The sequence below is a fragment of the Sabethes cyaneus genome, chromosome 1 (genome assembly GCF_943734655.1).
Source record: "Sabethes cyaneus chromosome 1, idSabCyanKW18_F2, whole genome shotgun sequence".
Taxonomy (NCBI): Eukaryota; Metazoa; Arthropoda; class Insecta; order Diptera; family Culicidae; genus Sabethes; species Sabethes cyaneus.
Window position 1 is genome coordinate 15648092 of NC_071353.1, and position 18779 is coordinate 15666870.

General features: G+C 41.7%; 4 protein-coding genes across 4 annotated transcripts; 1 reads left to right on the forward strand and 3 right to left on the reverse strand.

Annotated features, from left to right (window-relative positions):
* Positions 1–683: 683 nt before the first annotated feature.
* Positions 684–2702, reverse strand: LOC128745429 (uncharacterized). The gene is made up of 4 exons (XM_053842505.1): positions 2377–2702; positions 2028–2179; positions 1704–1953; positions 684–1631 (listed from the first exon to the last, which is right to left on the reverse strand). The coding sequence occupies exons 1-4, from the start codon at positions 2653–2655 to the stop codon at positions 684–686; spliced, it is 1629 nt and encodes a 542-aa protein (XP_053698480.1). The 5' UTR covers positions 2656–2702.
* Positions 2703–5437: 2735 nt separating this feature from the next.
* Positions 5438–6944, forward strand: LOC128732541 (uncharacterized). Its single transcript, XM_053825816.1, has 2 exons — positions 5438–5762; positions 5871–6944. Exons 1-2 carry the CDS (start codon positions 5487–5489, stop codon positions 6765–6767), a joined length of 1173 nt encoding a protein of 390 aa, XP_053681791.1. The 5' UTR covers positions 5438–5486; the 3' UTR covers positions 6768–6944.
* Positions 6945–8562: 1618 nt separating this feature from the next.
* On the reverse strand, positions 8563–9879 carry LOC128745327 (transcription factor Ouib-like). Its single transcript, XM_053842371.1, has 2 exons — positions 9754–9879; positions 8563–9688 (listed from the first exon to the last, which is right to left on the reverse strand). The coding sequence occupies exons 1-2, from the start codon at positions 9810–9812 to the stop codon at positions 8614–8616; spliced, it is 1134 nt and encodes a 377-aa protein (XP_053698346.1). The 5' UTR covers positions 9813–9879; the 3' UTR covers positions 8563–8613.
* A 576-nt stretch (positions 9880–10455) lies between these two features.
* Positions 10456–12760, reverse strand: LOC128745152 (sodium-independent sulfate anion transporter-like). The gene is made up of 3 exons (XM_053842153.1): positions 12518–12760; positions 11803–12452; positions 10456–11746 (listed from the first exon to the last, which is right to left on the reverse strand). Exons 1-3 carry the CDS (start codon positions 12558–12560, stop codon positions 10631–10633), a joined length of 1809 nt encoding a protein of 602 aa, XP_053698128.1. The 5' UTR covers positions 12561–12760; the 3' UTR covers positions 10456–10630.
* Positions 12761–18779: the final 6019 nt, after the last annotated feature.

Genomic DNA, 18779 nt, shown 5'->3' on the forward strand with positions numbered 1-18779 from the left:
TGCACAAGTTTGGGCATGCGAAGTCCCTCGCGTGTCCCGAATGCGTGGACGTTGAGGAAACTGAAAAACATGCTTTGTTCATATGCCCTCGTTTCGCGGGCGTGAGAAGCAACATGATGCAGTGAGCGGACAGGACACTACTCCGGATTACTTATTCCAAAGGATGTGTTCCAGCTCGGACGTCTGGGGAGCGGTCAATGTGGCAGCTACCCAGATTGTACTTGAGCTACAAAACCGCTGGAGAGCCGATCAACGGCGAATAAACAGCCTAACTACCATAGTCCAGTAGTTAGCTAAAATGACCCACAATTGTGTGTGACCCTTGATTGTGGACTAACTTTATATGACCCATATGCAATGCCAGTGTGCGTAGAAAATAGCACACATTTGAGGCAGCAGTCCCATAGCGCCATAAATACAAAACATAAAACGATACTTTCTTCAACAATGTTGTAGGTAAAATTAGTTCTACAACTGCCCTTTACACTATATATTTTCGAATTCTGCTTCGCTGAGGCGCTGTAGAAAAATAAGAATGTACTGAGCATAACACCACAAATGAAGCCTGCAAACATCATGCACAGATAATGATTTCCGGCTGTTTAAACGTTCTTTCACTCAATTTTCAAGAAGGCGGGAACAAATAAATAGAAAACGTGTTTTTATAAGTAGTTTTATAAGTTTTAATTCACTCGTAAATCACCATTATCAACCATTAAATACTGTTCACTCATCATCTCGAGCATGTGGACATTGAGTTCATCCAGTTTAAGCAGATTATTGATAACTTCCACTTTCTCCCGGTGTTTTTGCAGCAGATGTTTAGCACATTCGAATTTAAAGACGAACATTTCACTGCAATGTTGGCAGATCCAGCTTTCCTCTTCTGGCAGGCCTTCGGCAAAATGGTCTACTTGGACGATTGGACTCTCGACTTTTACTTCTCTGTCACATTCCACGGTCATATTCAGCTGAACATGATCTGCATCGAGGAAGGTAACGTCCGTCATATCATCTAGCTCTAGCTTGATTTCTGGCTCACAATCAAGCGGATTTGGTATCAGTTCCGGAGGGGGCCTCGGCACAGAATCTTCCTCAAGAAACTCAACCTCAAGAGCTTCAGAATGTCCGATTTTTGATGGTATTTCTGTTGGAATGGTATTGTTGTTCCGACGTTTTCGCGCATGCCTGTAGATTTTAAAAGAGGACTTTTTGGGGACCCCACTATCCGCCGCTATTCTCTCAAGGTACGAGGAATTATTACTACTCACTTGCTGTCGGTAGTTAAAAAATGTGTCAATCGTTTCTGCACAACGTGTACAAATGTAAGCCGATTCTTTCGGTTTCGGTACGATAAGAATGCCGGTGCACAGGTAAATTCGGTCAAGCATTTCGTCGCGTACCACGATCAAACCGGAGTAAAGCGGTTCAAGATCCTCGCTGGTAAAACAAAGCCGGCAAGCGTCATAATACTTCAACGGCAGAGGCGTAGGTGGAGGCATGAAATTGCCGTCTTCCGTCTGTTGTGAATGCGACTTGCGAGGAACCCACAGGGGTGGTTTGCTATTTACCAAACTCCGTGTATTCTGTCTAGCATTCAAAACGGATGGAGGATACTGTTTCTCGAGTGGCTGAAAATAATATGAGAAAGACCTTTTTTAAACGATCTAAATCTAAAAAAATTAACGCTGCAAAACACTAACCTTGGCCAGAGCGTTGCTGTGTGCCAAACATTGACCCATTGCCATTGGACATATCCTACTAAGCGGAGGGGCTAAGCTCGGTACAGCACCCGGTTTTAAGGTGTACGAATTGCCATTACTTTTGAACTTAATCCAGTGGCCTTCAAAATGTCGAGAGCACATGCGCCACTTCCGAACACCAGCCGGACCGAACATGGCAAACTGCTTGTTTGCGTGTCTGTTATTAGTAAATTGTACCCATGCTTTACAACTGTGAAACCAGAAGGGTACAAACATTGTGGCTGTGAGTATTATTCAAAACGATAGAATATAGTAAATACCTACTCTTCCACCTCCAACGGGAACATATGCGACGTAACGTTACGTGAATATGTGTCATTCTGATTCTCACATCCTTGTACGGCACAGTGAAGCAACTGTTTTGGAGGCAGTCCATCGTTTTCCTCAGTAACTTTGGCAAACGGGATAGCATCTAGCTAACGAATAGAAATGAATGAAACAAAATAGCAACCGTTTATTAGAACCAACAACCGTGAATACAATATAACATTTAAAGGGTATTAAAATAACAAAATTTAGTAAAATCTAATGGGTGGAAAATTTACATTTTTTTAATGCAATTTAAAAATGATGATTAGAAACTTACAAGCAGGTTCCTTAATAAGATAAATACCTTAACTTCGAATCCATTCCCGTAGCTGTCGTAGAAGATAGTTGGAACTGCCGTGTTCTGCAATCTGGCTTTAACTCCGTACGGGGAGAAACAATCCGGATTGAAATGTTTTGAACAAATGCGCCCCAGTTCGAAATTAGGATAGATTTCGGACAGATCATATCCCAAAGCCTTATTTATGGAATACACCCAGCGATCACGTAAAATCGACTTAGTAGGAAATCTATGTATGGTACTTGATTCATCGCGCTCACAATCCGGTATGATGCACTTCTTCATGTTTTCTTTAATATTTAAATCACTGATATTTATTATAATTACGAGATTACGAGCACTTCACAGTTGCAGCTGCAGGAAACGTTAAAATAAATAAAGATCCCTAATAAGACAGAATCAACAAAAGGGCAAAAGTCGCAAACGTCTATCTGCACTCTTAAATAATTCTACCTGTAAATAGGTCGGATTTAGTTAAAGCTATAGGTGGAAACTACTCAAAATGCCCTTAAAGCAGGGGCTTGCGATGGGTGCCATGTTTTTGTTGCCAACATCTCAGCACATCTCGACAAAGGTTGGCAGCAAATCTAGCTGTCAGACGGGCGCTATTTCTTGCATTTTTTGAAATAGCGCCCTTCGTTAAGTGGACTGTCAAACACCGTTCGTTAAGATACGGATAGCACCCCGCTGCCTTAAAGTGTACAAACTCAAATTTTGAGTATAGACCAAATCAAGGTGACGTCATCTGGCAGATACTGGCGCCCTTGTTTACAAACAGACCGCAGAGTCCAAAAAAGTTTCACCTGTTTAAACGGCAAGTTTGTTGTTTAAACCGAGTTTAACCAGCATTAGGACTAAATTTAAAAGCCAACATGCCTGTAAACTGTTAAAACACTCGCTACATTCGCTATAAACGAAAAGGAAAATTTTCCAAAACGTAAACAAGGGCGTCAGTATCTGTCAATTGACGGTATAATGATTTGGTCTATAGTTTCTTAAGCAAAAAATTGGTATTGCGGTTATTTACATAAATTTTCATCCTGTTGCGGCGGTAGTCCGCATCGTCAATCACCGCAACGAGAACAAGAAAAGGTGGCCAAATATTTTTTGGTTTATATGTACATATACAGTAACAATTGCACTGATGCTTTAGCAACTAAAACAACCATGAAAAACTTCTTTTAGCCTCTTACATTCAAAAATCGGTTTTATATAAATTCATTGAATATCATAAGTATAAAAATTGGTGTAAATAGTAACAAAATTTAAGAAGTGATGCAAATATCTAAACAATAGAAATTAATCTATTTGCATGGCAGCTCTGGACAAAAGCACATCCTTCAATATTTGGCGAGCTCAGCATTGGGCGATAATGTATCGATATAACTGGTATCGATATTCGTGGACGAAATCTTGATAGAGATTTTTTGGAAATAGTTAATTTCGGCATGCATAAATAAATACAACCGCTCTGTAAATGTTAACACGTTATACGGAGTGTTATAAAATAAATGTAAAATGCAGATCGTCACGTGATGCGAGCAATTTTGCTGATTATGCTTTCAGCTGAGTATACGTATCGATATGTGAAAAATATCGATATTCAATTAACGATAATTCGTCAGCTTCGCTCAATACAGAATTATTTTGACAGCTTGCTATGAACTTTCCGAGAATGAAAAGATTTCTTGCAAAGCACAATAGTAGGAACTGAAAAGTGCGTTATTTGTCATAAAGAATAATACGGTGCTGCCACCTTCCCAAGTTTGTTCTATTTGTGAAGTCTGTGCACAGGTTTGTTAAAGGGTGAAAAGGATAAACAAAACTTTGCACCAAATCTTCACAAACTTTCCATATGGCAGTTCCATGAGAGTACAAGAGATCGATTTGTGCTTACATAGCGAATTATCGGCATTTTGAGTAGTTTCAACCTAGCTTTAACTAAATCCGACCTATTTACAGGAAGAATCATTAATTTAAGAGTGTGCTGTGCACAGAAAAATAATTAAACCCAAATGACCCAAATATGCTTACTTTTGATTCAAATCGGACTTCCGTGCGGGAAGTTAATTTTAGGTAAAAGCGAATTACCTTACTTTTGAGTACATACCATTAAAGTCATTACAGCAAAGTTTCGTTAATTGGTGGTTCGTTAATTGGGCGGTTCGTTAATTGGGTGTTCGCTAATTGGGCTATGTGACAACTTGAATGTCAAAATTGTATGGAATTTTCGAGTTTAGAAATTTCTAACAACTGTCAGTCGGCCCAATTAGCGAATCAGCTGGAGTGCAGTCGTGGCCCAATTACTTAACAAAAAGAATATGAATGGGTTCTACCGAATATTATGTTTCGCACTTTCGAACATTATGTTTCGCTAAAGTTTGTGCTAATTCCTGCATAGTTGCCACGGCCTTATAAAGGGTTAATGGGAAAGTTGATAAAATTTACCAGGATCGCATGTAAACTGGTTAGTATGCGTGCGAGTTACCAATAATTCACGTGAAAATTACACGAATAGTGTGATCAAGAGTGTGATGGACGAGAACTACGTAGATTGAACCAAGCAAAAACAAAAACGGTAAGAGAAACAGTAAAATTAATTTCACTTAGTTTGTTATAGAGCTTGCTATAAGCCTATAACAAACGCTGCAGCGCAAAAGGCTACAAAAACTTATCGTTTATCACTCAAACGTATGTTTTTTTACCGGGGTATAACTGGGGGAAAACAAAAACAAACGTGTAAAATCAATGTAAAATCTAACAACAGCAACAACAAATCGCGCGTCGATGTGTGCGTATACGATAAACGTCAGCAAGCTCAATTCAAAACTACTCATTTTTTGACGTTTTGGATTAAAAATACGATACTGAGTAAACTGTACTCTATTTAGAGTTAAACCAAACGAGCGTGATAATTTGGTTATACCTTTGGACGTCGCCGTGATTAAAAGGTTTAATCTGGCAGCTCTGCTTGCACTGAAATGAAATGCAAAAGAGGCAAAAAGAGCAAAAAGTAAACAATAAACAAAATTAGCTGCCGAGACCGACAGCCGACACTCCGACAACGCTTTGGAAAAGTTCAAAAAAGTGTATTTTGTGCTAATTTTCAGGCAACTATGAAATGTTTTTTACCAATTTGTGAACGCGATGACTCCGTGTCATTGCACAGATTTCCCACCGATCCGGCTGTACGTCAACAGTGGATAATTTCCATAAACGAAGCACTGCGTGGTGAAGTATCGGAAATGTGTCCCAATTATGAAAATGGGCGAGTTTGTTCCAAGCATTTCAAGCCGGAATGTTTCTCCCTATTCGGAACTAGGACCAGATTGCAGCATACGGCTGTTCCAACCTTATTCCAGGACCACGATGGAAATTTTCTCGATACTGAGGTGCTTAGTGACAGTTTTGCCTTTTTCACTCATGGAAATTGGAAATTTTGCTTCAAAATATAACCGGTATCCGGTTTGATATCCCAATCATTTTTTTTTCTTTTTCAGCCAATCAAGAATAAGAAATACACCGCATCTCTTTTAGATTCCAGGAAACCCGCTCGCAATTCCGCTAATGCTAGTCAACCATCTAAGGTTTCTTACAAATCGCATTCACAGCAAACGAGGGACAGTCTTTTAGTTCCTACTCCTGTGCCAGTACCGGAGAATTTGCGCGCAGCCTGCCGGTTATGTTTCGCCCCCGGTTCTTTTGAACCGCTTTATTCCGGAATGATTGTTGTACGTGAAGAAATGCTTGACCGGATTTACCTGTGCACAGGCGTTCTCATCGTGCCGAAGTCAAAGGAATCAGCTTTCATTTGTGCAGACTGTGAACGAACGATTAAAACATTTTTTAGCTTTCGGCAGCAAGTGTATAGCAATAATTTGGCCTACCTTGAGAAAAAAGGGTTGGATGAATTAAATGCCAAGAAGGTCACATTTAAAGCAAATAGATTTGCTCAAAAACGTCACGTCGATAATACTTCAGAAGAGGTTCGTTTTAAAATCAAGACTAAGGTCAATAATCTTGAACCATTTCGGATTGAGCTTTTTGAGAAGGATTCCGTACCGAGGCCAGCTCCCGAATTGATACCAAACCCGCTCGATTTGGAGCTGGAAATCAAATCGGATCCAGAGGATATAGTCGAAGCCGATCCGATACAGCTAAATATGACAGTTGAATGTGATAAAGAATCGTCGGTGATTTCCGAGGAACTGCCGGAAGAACTGCCCGAGCAGGAAAACTGGATCTGCAAACGCTGTGGTCAAACATTTCCATTCAAGTTCGAATGCGCTAAACATTTGCTGCAAAAACATCTGGAAAAAGTCGAATCCATCAAGGTTCAGCTGGACCTAGATGAACTAAACACCAACATGCTGGAGATGATGAGTGTTCGGCTATGACAGTGTTAAACGGTTTAATGAACGAAACGACCCAGTCGATAAAAAGGCCCATTTCGGTGTGTAATATTTATCGAAAGAAAAGTCATGTCCACAATCTGCTAATAATTCCTATTAGTAAACACCTAAATAAAATTAGTAGTTATTAACTGTACACCATTTGTGGCCATTGCGCTTTTTACGTGGTTCAAACAAAAGCAGCTTTTTTCAGTATAGATAGTTTAATCTACTATCTATAGATTTCATTTGCAGTTTGCGAATTTAAAAATTCTTTCATTTTTTAAAACCAATCTGGCAGCACTGCCTAAATAATAAAGTAAATAGTAAAAAACAAAATAAACACAATAAATTTAGCGCTTGTCCAAAGTTGTAAGGCCTGAAAACATTGTTTTGTAGATTTAGTAGACCAGTATGAAGTGTTTCTTACCGATTTGCAAACGCGATAAATCTGTATCGTTGCACAGATTTCCCAAAAAACCAGCTTTACGCCAAAAGTGGATAAACTCCTTAAGCAAAGCATTGGGCGATGAACTGTCCGTAATATGTCCCAATTTTGAAAGAGGGCTAACTTGTTCCAAGCATTTCAAGCCGGAATGTTTTTCTCTGTTCGGTACCAGGAGAAGGTTGCAAAAGACGGCTGTTCCAACTTTATTCCAAAAGAGCAATGGAACTGTAATCGATACTGAGGTACGGTAACTTCTTCATTAATAAAAACCAATAGAAAATAATTTTTCATTCCATATTTTCAGCCAATTAAGAAACAAAGCACGGAGCTTGCTTTAGTTTCTCGGCAGCCTACTCGCTGTTCCGTCGATAATAGTAAACCTTCGCAGGTTTTTTATAGGACGCACAGGGCACAGCAGACGAGTGATAGTCTTCTAGTTCCTCCTTCTGTACGAGTACCGCAAAATTGGCGCAAAACATGCCGGCTATGTTTTGCCACCGATTCTCTTGAACCGCTTTATTCCGGACTGATTGTTGTGCGTGAAGAAATGCTTGACCGGATCTATCTTTGCACAGGCATTCTTATCGTACCGCAGTCGAGGGAATCAGCTTACATTTGTGCAGACTGTGAACGAACGATTAAAACATTTTTTAGTTTTCGGCAGCAAGTGTATAGCAATAACATAGCGTATCTTGAGAAAAAAGTGACAGATAAAGCAATGGCTAAGAAGGCCATGCTAAAAGCATATAAACGCGCACAAAAACTTAAAATCGTTAATCCTTCAGAAGGGGTGCCCCCTAAGGCCGTAGATCCCGAGCCTGAACCGTTGCAGATTGAGCTTATTGAGAATTGTGTACCAGAACCTCCTTTAGAAATGATACCAAACCCGCTCGATTGTAAACAGGAAATTAAACCGGAGCCATCCGATGCTACGGTTATTGAAGCGGATCCAATACAGCTAAATATGACGGTCGAGTGGGATAAAGAGCCGGTTCGAGAAAGTTCATCGGTGTTTTCACTGCCCGAACCGGAACCCTGGACCTGTCAGCGCTGCGGTCAGAGGTTTCCCTTCAAGTTCGAATGCGCTAAACATATGCTGCAAAACCACCTGGAAACAGTCGAAACCATCAAGGTTCAGCTGGACTTGAATAAACTAAACACCAAACTACTGGAGATGATTAGTGCGTCTTTAACAGTTTAATAAACGAAAGGGTCCAATTAAAAAAAGGGGCACATTTTGGTGAGTATCTTTTAACAAAAACGAAAGTCATGTCTGCAATTAGAAATCAGTAGGTAGCTTTGGAAAATGCTCAGGAACAGTAGAAGATAAATCACATGATTTTGATTAAACGATTGATTTCATGTTTATTCGATATTAAGCCATTAAAATTGATGGTAGAATATTTAGCGCTGATGCATCGTTTGCAGCGTAACCAGCTGGTGTTCGGCCAAACTGTCCAGATTCAGGTTTTCCGCATTGTGGCTGGGCGCATGCCGTCGATAGTCCTGCAGCCTGGAAAATACTCGCGGACAGAATTCGCACTTGATGGACGAGTCTTCCGTAATAATTCCACCCGTGCCGCTGCCACCGCCAGCCGATTGCATCAATGCAATCTGGTCCGGTTGCCGCTGGTGCTTCGCTTGATGTCGTTTCCATTGGATGTGCTGCGAAAAACTGTCGTTGCACAGTTCACAAACGTACGGACGCTCGCCCGTGTGTGTACGAATGTGGTATCTTAAATGGTGGCTATACTTGAATGATTTCGGGCAATATGGACACTTACGGTCACGGATTTCTTCATGCACTGCCTTCATATGTCGGGCTAATGATCGTTTTTCACGAAATTGTGCCAAGCACTCGAGACACTGATAGGGACGCTCCTCTACGTGATCTCCCAAGTGTATCATCCAAGATTCCCGGTCAGGAAAAGTTTGACCACACACCATACAGCGATGCTCTTTGTTAGCGTTTGCCGCTATGGAAGGTTCCATTTTCGGGAAAACCTGCTGATCCAATCCACCTTGAAATGTTCCCATCAATTCTCCTATCCCATTTAGGCTTGTTATGGCATCCGCTATAATACTGCTTTCCGAAAGGCAATCTCCTCCCGTAAACTCCTCTCGATCATCCTGAGGAGCGGATGACTCCGCTGCGGTAAAACGAGAAGCTCCAGCCACACTGTCGTCCTCTCTCAGTTCTACCTTGACTTGAATTTCTTCCAGTAAGTTTCGCTTTGCTCGTAAAATTTCATCGCAATGTTTGCTTCGCTTCTGAAATTGACAGATCTCATCCATGAATGCCACGCAAGCGGTACAGATTCCTGAGGGGAAGTCATCGCGAACTGTAATTTGTACACCGGCGCAATAGTGAATTTTCTCGATCAATTCACGGACGTAATTGCCATCCGAGGTGAACAAAGCAACGACGTTCTGTTCCGAGAAGCACAGTCGGCAGTAGCCTTCTGGATTGTCGCTTGGTCTAGGTGGAAAATCAAAACATTTTTGGAGGGAGAACTTACTAACTTTACTTTAAACAAAACTTACACGTCATCTTGCAATTCCCTAGCGGAATTGGGTTCCGCCAGTGGTCTTTTCGTTTCCATAATTTCTACAAACTGTAAAGCTAAATGTAACACAACACAAAATTAAATTACAGACGCACCACAGAAAATGCAGAAAATTGATCAGACGAAACGTTGTTTACTTACACTTTTACCTTTTTTTTAATTGGTGATAATATTCACCTCGCTTGTCATTACGCGCATGGCCCCGGTGGTGAAAACATGTGTCATTTTTGTCTTCAGGTTCAGGATGCACTTGCATATAGGGTCACTTAACCATTATATAACCTTTTTCCTATGGTGGGCAAGGTAAAATATGGTCTAGAAAATGAGAACCGTTTGTCTGATACAATAAATTTTACTATGTGGATTATTCAGATTACTTTAGAAAGCGGAATATCAAACGTTTTTATCCGAATTCGTTAAATAACTAACGAATACCAAAAAGCCGGAGCTCAATAATTACTTTCTTCAGGATACGTCCCATGCCGAAAAGCTCAGGAAATTTCTACTAATGTTATATTACAAAAAGTTGCAAAATTTCAATAATTATATTGGATGACTGACCTATTGACGAATAAAAACATCAAACGGGTTGAGCTTCGGCACAGAAGAAAACCTTGGTTGCGTTTAACTAGGCATTACTTTAAATCATACTTTAATAAAATGTTCAAACACTGTTATCTTGAAAATTACAGTTTCAAGTAGATGCGCAATAATATATGAGGTAATCGTGCTTAATCATCATTGTAATATCCTAAGAACAGAAGCGAATAATTGCACCTCTGTTCTCTGCAATTGTTGCTCGATGATAGGTACTTGTTACATAATATATAATCAATTATTTTTTGCCGGCCTGTCTATGCATCTTTCTTGTGACTTTCTTTCCAAGATCGTATCACTTCCGCTAGCTCTGCATCATTTGCTAGCGTTCTTACAAAACCCTGGTCCAGCCTGACCAGTGCACCCGCAGCACTGCGGCTCCAGTTCCAAAGCGCGAAACCCACATCTCTCGTGCGCATGTCCTGCTCGACGCTGGCTAGATTTTTCGTAACGGTTGTGTCGATAAAGTTCACCCCGGTACCGTCCAGCACTAGCAGTTCCACCGGTGCTTCGTAGGCTTCCATTACAGCTCGAATAATTCGTTCCCGTATATATTCGGCTGACGAGAATGCTAAATCTTGCATGGGTTTTACCACTAGCACACTGACTCCATCAATCATAAGTGGCTGCATAGTAATCTTTGGTACCGCCATCAGATACAGCAAAAAGCAACAATTTATCGCAATCCCCACTAATATTCCGTAGTCTAAACCGAGGAAAATGCTGGCTATTACGGTTCCTAAAAAGGGAATCATGTCTAGTTTTTTGACGCGCCAAATATCGGCAATCCCTCGGTAATCTACCATGAATAACATAGCCGAGATTATCACAGAAGCGAGTGTCGCCTTAGGAATGTAGTAGAAAGCATCGGCTAACAGAGCAAGTGACGCCAGCAGTAGAACCGAAGTTACGGCACATCCTAGAGAAGTTTTTACCCCACTGCTGTTGTTGATTGCAGTACGGGTAAATGATCCTGCCACTGGGAGAGGCGAAACAAACGATACCGCTATATTGCAACATCCAAGTGCAATCATTTCTTGTGTGGCATCTACAATCTTATCTCTGGAAAATGCCTTTCCAATAGAAATAATCTCTAACGTTGACACCAACGGAATCGCAATAATAGATGTTCCCATGGTTGAAATCATGTCCGAAAAGGAGTAATATGTACCGTTGTTAGTGATTGAAAAAGGCGGTATGTGGAATGGCGGTACGCCCGAGTCTACGTGACCGGTCAGTTTGAAAGGTTGCACACCGTTAACATAAAATGCGTATGCCAAGCTGGCACCAATGACCACAATCAAAGCGTTACGAAGTAACGACAAGTATTTGAAGACCGTCCGAATATTACCTTGGCCACAGTTGCTTGTTAACTGAAAAGTACAATTATATCATTTACGTTTTGACCATTAAAAGTATTTGAACTCACCTTAAAAACAACCAGAAATCCTATCGAGCAAAACCCGAGCAACGTATCCCAAAGCCTGGTTTCACCGATGTTGGTGATGACGTTCTCCCATGCATCAATGAAATCGCTGCTTTTCCCAGGACTACTGATGCCGAACAATGATTTCAACTGTGAGCTTCCAATGGTCAGACAAGCTGCCGTAGTAAAGCCGGTAATGACCGGCATCGATATAAACCGTACCAAAATACCTAAATTTAGGACACCGAACAGTAGGGTGATCGCTCCGGCCAGCAGCGTCAGCAGTGCTGTGCCGTAGCCCAGCTGAAGCACCACCCCCTGAATCATAATGGCCATAATGGAGGTTGGAGCAATGGTTACATCCTTAACGCTGCCGAACAGAAAATACACCAAACATCCAACAAGATTAGAGTATATTCCGTCTTGAGGTTGCAGGTTCGCTAAAATGCCGTAGGCAATACTTTGAGGAATTGCCGTCAGGGTGACTGTCACTCCTGCGATAATATCCGATGGTAGATGATTGAGCTGGTATTTGGGCAGCCAATGCAGCACGTGAATGCGTCTTCGAACTGTTGCTAAGCTGCAGAGTGTGCGCAGTCGCGGTCGAATGCGCAAGTTCGGCAAGCGTTCTCGGTAATCTTGGATACTTAGTTCTGCAAAAGATTGTGTGTGTGTTTTAAGGCTTATTTTGTTCCAATGAAACGCAAAAATTACTCACCGTCCACTGGCTGCTGGTGGTACATGCCGTTCTGAATTGCCATCGTTCTTTAATGGTTGTTATCAGTTGTAAGAGCCGTGCAACAAATTGTATTGAGAAATAGTAAACAGAACTGCTACCCAGACTCGTCGCTGCGACCGACAATTGTGCTGATTTTGTTTTTGTCGAGAACGTTGAACTGCAGCTGCGGTTGGTACCGTATTACAACCAGCAGCCACGAAGGGTTTACTGTAACTGAATGCCGTGTCTGCCTATGAATGCAGCTTCGCTTGGTAGCCATCCGTAATTGGTTCATAATTGATAAGTAACTAATAAACGAGTAGGAAAAATCATATGATGAATGGGAGCTGGGAGACGAAATTTTGTCTGTCATTTATTACCTGTTCATTGATAACAACGATGCCAGATAGACGGACGTTAGCGCGTGCTAAAAATTGGAACGAGAGTTACAGTGGACCATTTTGTTATATCAGTTTCTTTTAATATCATAATATCAGACTTTATTGTTTTTTAATTTTTAATATGCGGATTTTTTTTTGGTGATAATTCGCGTCAGGGACGATTGTCAAACTAGACAGTGTCTGAAAAAAAATGTAATTTTGTTGATCCCACCCAATATTGTTTTATGGGTTGCAAATCAACGAGTGTATTGTGTATTGCTTTCATCTGTGTAGGATGATAATTTAGGTTTACCGGGTGATAACGACAAAAGCTACAGATAAAAATACTTACCGTAATCCGGGGACCAATTGATCACGTTTATAACAAAATGTTTTGCAAATCTATGTTGAATTTTTTTTTAAATATGCAACATTTTGAATATTTTGCACCAGAAAACTTCAACACCACTTTGAGGCGAAATTGCTCAATCTATTCGTCCACTCCTTCTAAGCTAAGCCTTCTAATGCCGCTAAGAATTGATCGCAGAATATTATGCTTAAAAACATCAAGAGCTCGTCAGTCGCTCTCTTTCAACGTCAACGCTTTGTGGCCGTTGAGTACCAACGGAAGAATTGGCATCTAGGAGATACAGAGACTGTAGATTGCAGAGACGCCGAGACACTCAAAATCCGCTAAATTTTGAAACAAAACGGAGAGTACCATCATAAATGAAGGTAACTCTCCGTTTTCGCTCAAAATTTTTGAGTGTCTCGGCGCCTCTGTAATCTACAGTCTCTGTACTTGGAGAGCGCGAGTTTCGTACGCCATTGTAAGTTACGGGACCTCTACAGAGACTATAGATTACATAGGCGACGAGGCACTCAAAACCGCTCAATTTTGAATCATAACGGAGAGTACCATCACAAATAAAGGTAACTCTCCGTTTTGATTCAAAATTTAGCGCATTTTGAGTGCCTTGTCGCCTCTATAATCTATAGTCTCTGCAGAAGGCCCTATTGGCGGCCGCTATTCGCATTTTTTTTTACTTCACGGCATCGTTGTAACATGTCACTAACGTATCAGGGTAAAAAAATTCGTCGACCACTTCAAAAGTACCTCGCTCCATCTATCATTATCACTGCAATTCCAATCCAACATCCTTAGGACTACCACGCTCTACTATATGTTTCATTTTGGCAGAGTTTATGACACTATATAGGAGCGTATGAGCTTTCGTGAAGAAGGTACCGTTTCTTTGCACGCCTGCCCTGCCGTCTTCAACTTTCCAATGCAAAGTTGAATAGCAAATTCAATAGCCCGTCACCTTGCTTCAAACCATCTAACGTCTCAAACGAGTCCGATGTTTCACTCGCTATTCTGACGGTTGATTTTGAACCATCAAGGATAACACTATCAGCCTAGTAAGCGTCCTGTTGGAAAACCATGTTCAATCATAATACGCTACGGCTCATTTCGTTTAACTGGATCGTACGCCGCCTTGAAGTCTATAAACAAATGGTGGGTCTACAAATTGGATTCTCGGAATTTATCGAGGATTTGTCGCAAAGTGAACATTTAGTCCGTCGGGGAGTGTCCCTCTCGAAAACCGCACTGGTATTCGCCACCAAGGGTTTGCCGCAACGGTCTCAGTTTATGAAACAGAATGTGGGAGAGAATTTTGTATGCAGAATTTACAAGAGTAATGCCCCAATAATTACTGCATTCGATTCGGGGCCCTTTTTGTGAATAGGCCATATGATCCCTTCCAACTAGTTCGTAGGTAGTTTCTCCTCAGTCCATACCTTTAGTGTAACCTGATGGATTGCACAATACAGCCGTTCACTCCCGGCTTTCAAAAATTCTCCTTTCCAGCTGTTTTGTCGTTTTTCAGCTCTCTAGCTGGTTTTTAACTTCGTCCAAAGCTGGTGGATCCAATGTGTGTCAGATGTCCGTGATGTCCGCAGTCCGCAAACCTTGCAATACCTAGAATTAAAGGACAACCCAAAATACACAAACCAGGAACATAAATGAGGAAAATAATCACGGCAAACGGATCACTCACGGAAAAGATTGCCAAGTGGTTGGTAACCGAGTTCCAAAGAATGCTAGTAAAATTCCTGACAACGCACGGAGAAAAAAGATGGGAGGTAACTTAAAGCTGACACGTTTGTGTATGGAGCAGAACTACTTCACGTTCAGAAATAGCTACTACAAACAATTGAAAGGTGCAGCGATGGGCAATCCATGATCACCGTTCCAGTGTGAACTTGTAACCGTTGGTTACAATTTATATTTTAGCTCCGCCAAAATCCAAAATGTTGTCGCTAGTTGCTCAGTTTATTCCTATATCCTAAGTCCACCTGTGAGCAAACTTTGACAGAAGGAGTGGTAGCTCTCTAAGTCCTTGGATGCAGAGGCCACTCACGGAGGAAAGTTTACTCAAAAGTAGATGTTTTGTAAAAGCATCCCTCTCCGGGAGAGCTGTCAACGATGTGGGTGATAATCTTCCAAGTCTGCGGACGGATGGATGATTCACGTTGGAAAGCTTTACCGAGAGGTAGAATGCAGATGGCTGTTTGAGTGATAGCACGCCAAGCCTGGCGCGGTTTGCGTCCTGGGTGGAGTGGTCATTCTAACTAGTACGCTTTTACTGAATTCACCACTGCCACTCACAGCAATATAGCTGATATCACTCCAAGCCTGGCGCGGTTTGATGCGTCTTTTCGGAGTGGTCACCAATATTTGTAAGCTCACAGATACAAAGGGAAAGACGAATCTGGCATTCAAAGCCACGGTGCAAAATCACAGGAAGGGTTGCCATTACAATAGGGCATTGTTGACGTTCGGGAAAAATTCGTTCCCAAACCTCAACTGACAGATCTTTTAAAAGGCTCAGCTGTTATGCTGAAAGAATTTTATTCTGTCGCAACAGCGAACGACAGTAAGTCGCGTAAAAAGTTTTCATTTTACTTAAAAATAATAGTGGTGCAAAGTGATTACTCTCTACAAGAATAGAGAACAAAAGTATTGTCAATTGCTAGGAAAATTGTACCATCCAAAGTGCGATATCGCTCATAAAAGTGCTATTTTGCATTAAATCGTTTCGGTCTCTTCGGCGCACTTATTGCATGGAATATAACGAAAAAGTGTGCCGAAGATACCGAAACGATTTAATGCAAAATAGCACTTTTATGAGCGATATCGCACTTTGGATAGTACAATTTTCCTTGCAATCAGCAATATTTCTCAGTAAAAAGTAGTGTTCTGAAAGGTAAAGAAAGAAGAATTATTATACAATTGTGTCAGTCGTGTAAAAGAAGAAAAGTCAATTATTTAAAACCTATTGTTATGATAAAATGTGTATAAAACTTACGGCTAATTAACAGGTTTGTATTATAGTGCTAAGAAAAGTAAAAAGCGACGACACAACAAAAACTACAGTTAAAAGTTATAAAAAGATAAACGAAAAGGTAAATTACATGTACAATGTAAAACTATGTATAAACTATGTATTGCTGGTGTGCTGGTGTTGTGTATGCTTAAAATTAATACGGAAAGTGGCAAATATCCCTCGGCAGGTCCTCGAAAGACCTTTTTATCTTGGTTCCAGATACATTCCACCGAAGGCGACGTTTGAACCGGAAGGTTATTTCGGAGTGCTTGTTCCGGCGAACAATACGTCATCCGGTACTTCTGTTGAGGACAGTTCTGTTCCGGCCAACAATACGTCAGCCATTGCCTCTGTAGAGGACACCGTTTGTTCCAGTAATCAATACGTCCACCATTGTGGCGATAGACCATCGATGCCATTGCTACGCGAGGCCAGCGTAGGCGGTGGTAGGCCGATCAGGGATCGGCATTTGTTGAAAAGAACCGTACGTGAAACCAGAGCTACGCCGGCGAGCGTAGGCGATGATACGCCTATCAGGGATTGGCATTTGCTGAAAATTCAACGCTTCCCGGTCGTGAAACGATCTGTACAAAAATAGTCATCCGTAACACCAGCATGATAAGTAGATAGATTTAAGCCAAAACTTAGTAATTAAGAGGAAACTGACGAGTGTATAGGAGGGAAATAAACAGAAAAATTCTAATTCAATCTGTATTCCTCAAGAGACAGAGATAGCTCCATTTTGCACCATTTCGTGATTTCGTGAATCCGCTTAGTTCAACTCGAAAGGAGTTAGTTGTTTGTCGTTTTGCTTGTGGATTCCAGTCGAGTGCTTCTCTGCAAACCTCGTTCGCTCCTTTCCTCAAGGTGTGTCCGATCCACTTGATGACACCGACGATGGAGTTCCTCATTGGTTATCCAGTTATCAGGCCACCAGGCACGAATGATGTATCGCAGGCACCGGTTAATCAATACCTGCAGTTTTTCCGTTGTCTCCGCTGAGACACACCACGTTTCGCAAGCGTACAGCAGTACGGATTTAACGTTTGAATTTAAGATTCGAGTTTTCGTACGTAGAGTGATCTGGTTTGAGCGCCGAATGTTTCACAGGCCTGCAAAGGCACCCCTGGCCTTCCTGATCTGTGTGGCTATATCAGTCTTGGTACCACAATCGGGCGTTGTCTGGCTACCAAGATATTGAAAAGTCTCTATCTGCTCAACTTGTCCCGCTTACAATCAATTGCTGCAACTAATATCTCATCCATAACGATGAGAAACAGTAGCTCTGTCTCAGGCCAGCAGTAACCCTTATAGGGTCGGACAAGACCCCGTTGTGTAAAACCTTGCACGAGAAGGTCTCGTTCTGAGCATCGATGAGATGGACTAGCTTATCTGGAACTCCTTTACGTCTAAGTGCGTCCCAAATGTTTCCGTGGTTGAGGCGGTCGAACGTCTTTTCGAAGTCAACGAACACCAGCAGAAGAGAGTCCTGGAATTCGTTGATCTGCTCCAATATAATGCGGAGCGCTGAGACATGGTTTATTACACATGATCGGCCAACACGGAATCCAGCTTGCTGCCACCGGAGAGTAGCGTCAATCTTCTCCTGCATCCGGTTGAGGATTACCTTACGGAGTACTTTGAGTAATGCTGATGCATCTGAGCTGACAAAGATGGGTCAGCTTTAAGCATCTCGGCTGAAATACAGTCTATCCCTGGCGCTTTATTGGATTTCATACTTGTGATGGCTGCTTCGATGCTGTTGGCATCATACGCTGCTGGTTGGCTTTGTTGGTCTCTGACATTTGAAACTCGGCAGAGTTGTTCAAAATGTTCAGTCATTTATCAGGCTGTAGTTAAAGATTTTGCCCTTAATCCTCAACACGCATAGAAGGTCATCAATGGTCCTCCACCAAATCACACGCTTCATACACTGCTTTATTGCTGTCCCTGTGGGTGGTGAATGTCGTGCCCGCAATAGGATCTACTGCTCAGAATTCGCGTTCTCCCGTCTTCTTCCATTTCGTTTTACGTCACCATCACCATGCCAAAATCTTCTTCCATTTCGTTTTACGTCACCATCAACATGCCCAAACCAAGTCGTCGTGAAAAATTATCAGGTGGTTTTAGAAAATTCGAAATAACGTCTTTTCTTTTTACGTCCACTTTTTTACGTCCAAAATTTGAATTACCGTCCTCTCGTTTTACGTCCAAAATTTGAATTAATGTCTTCTTTTTTTACGTCCCTCTAATAGTGGACGTAAAACGAGATATGAGTGTACTTAAGCATGCCGCTTTACTAGGGTAATGAAGCCTAGTCACGCAGACCGTGTCTCCCGTCTTAGGTATAGCTGGCGGGACACAGCGTTTCATAAGTCAGTCACCCGCACCGGATCAGTCACTGTTGTACGCCGCCCCTAACCTAGAGACAGGCGTTCACGGCTGGCAAGGCTATACCTTTTGTCAACACTCAGCGGAAGCTTGAGTGCC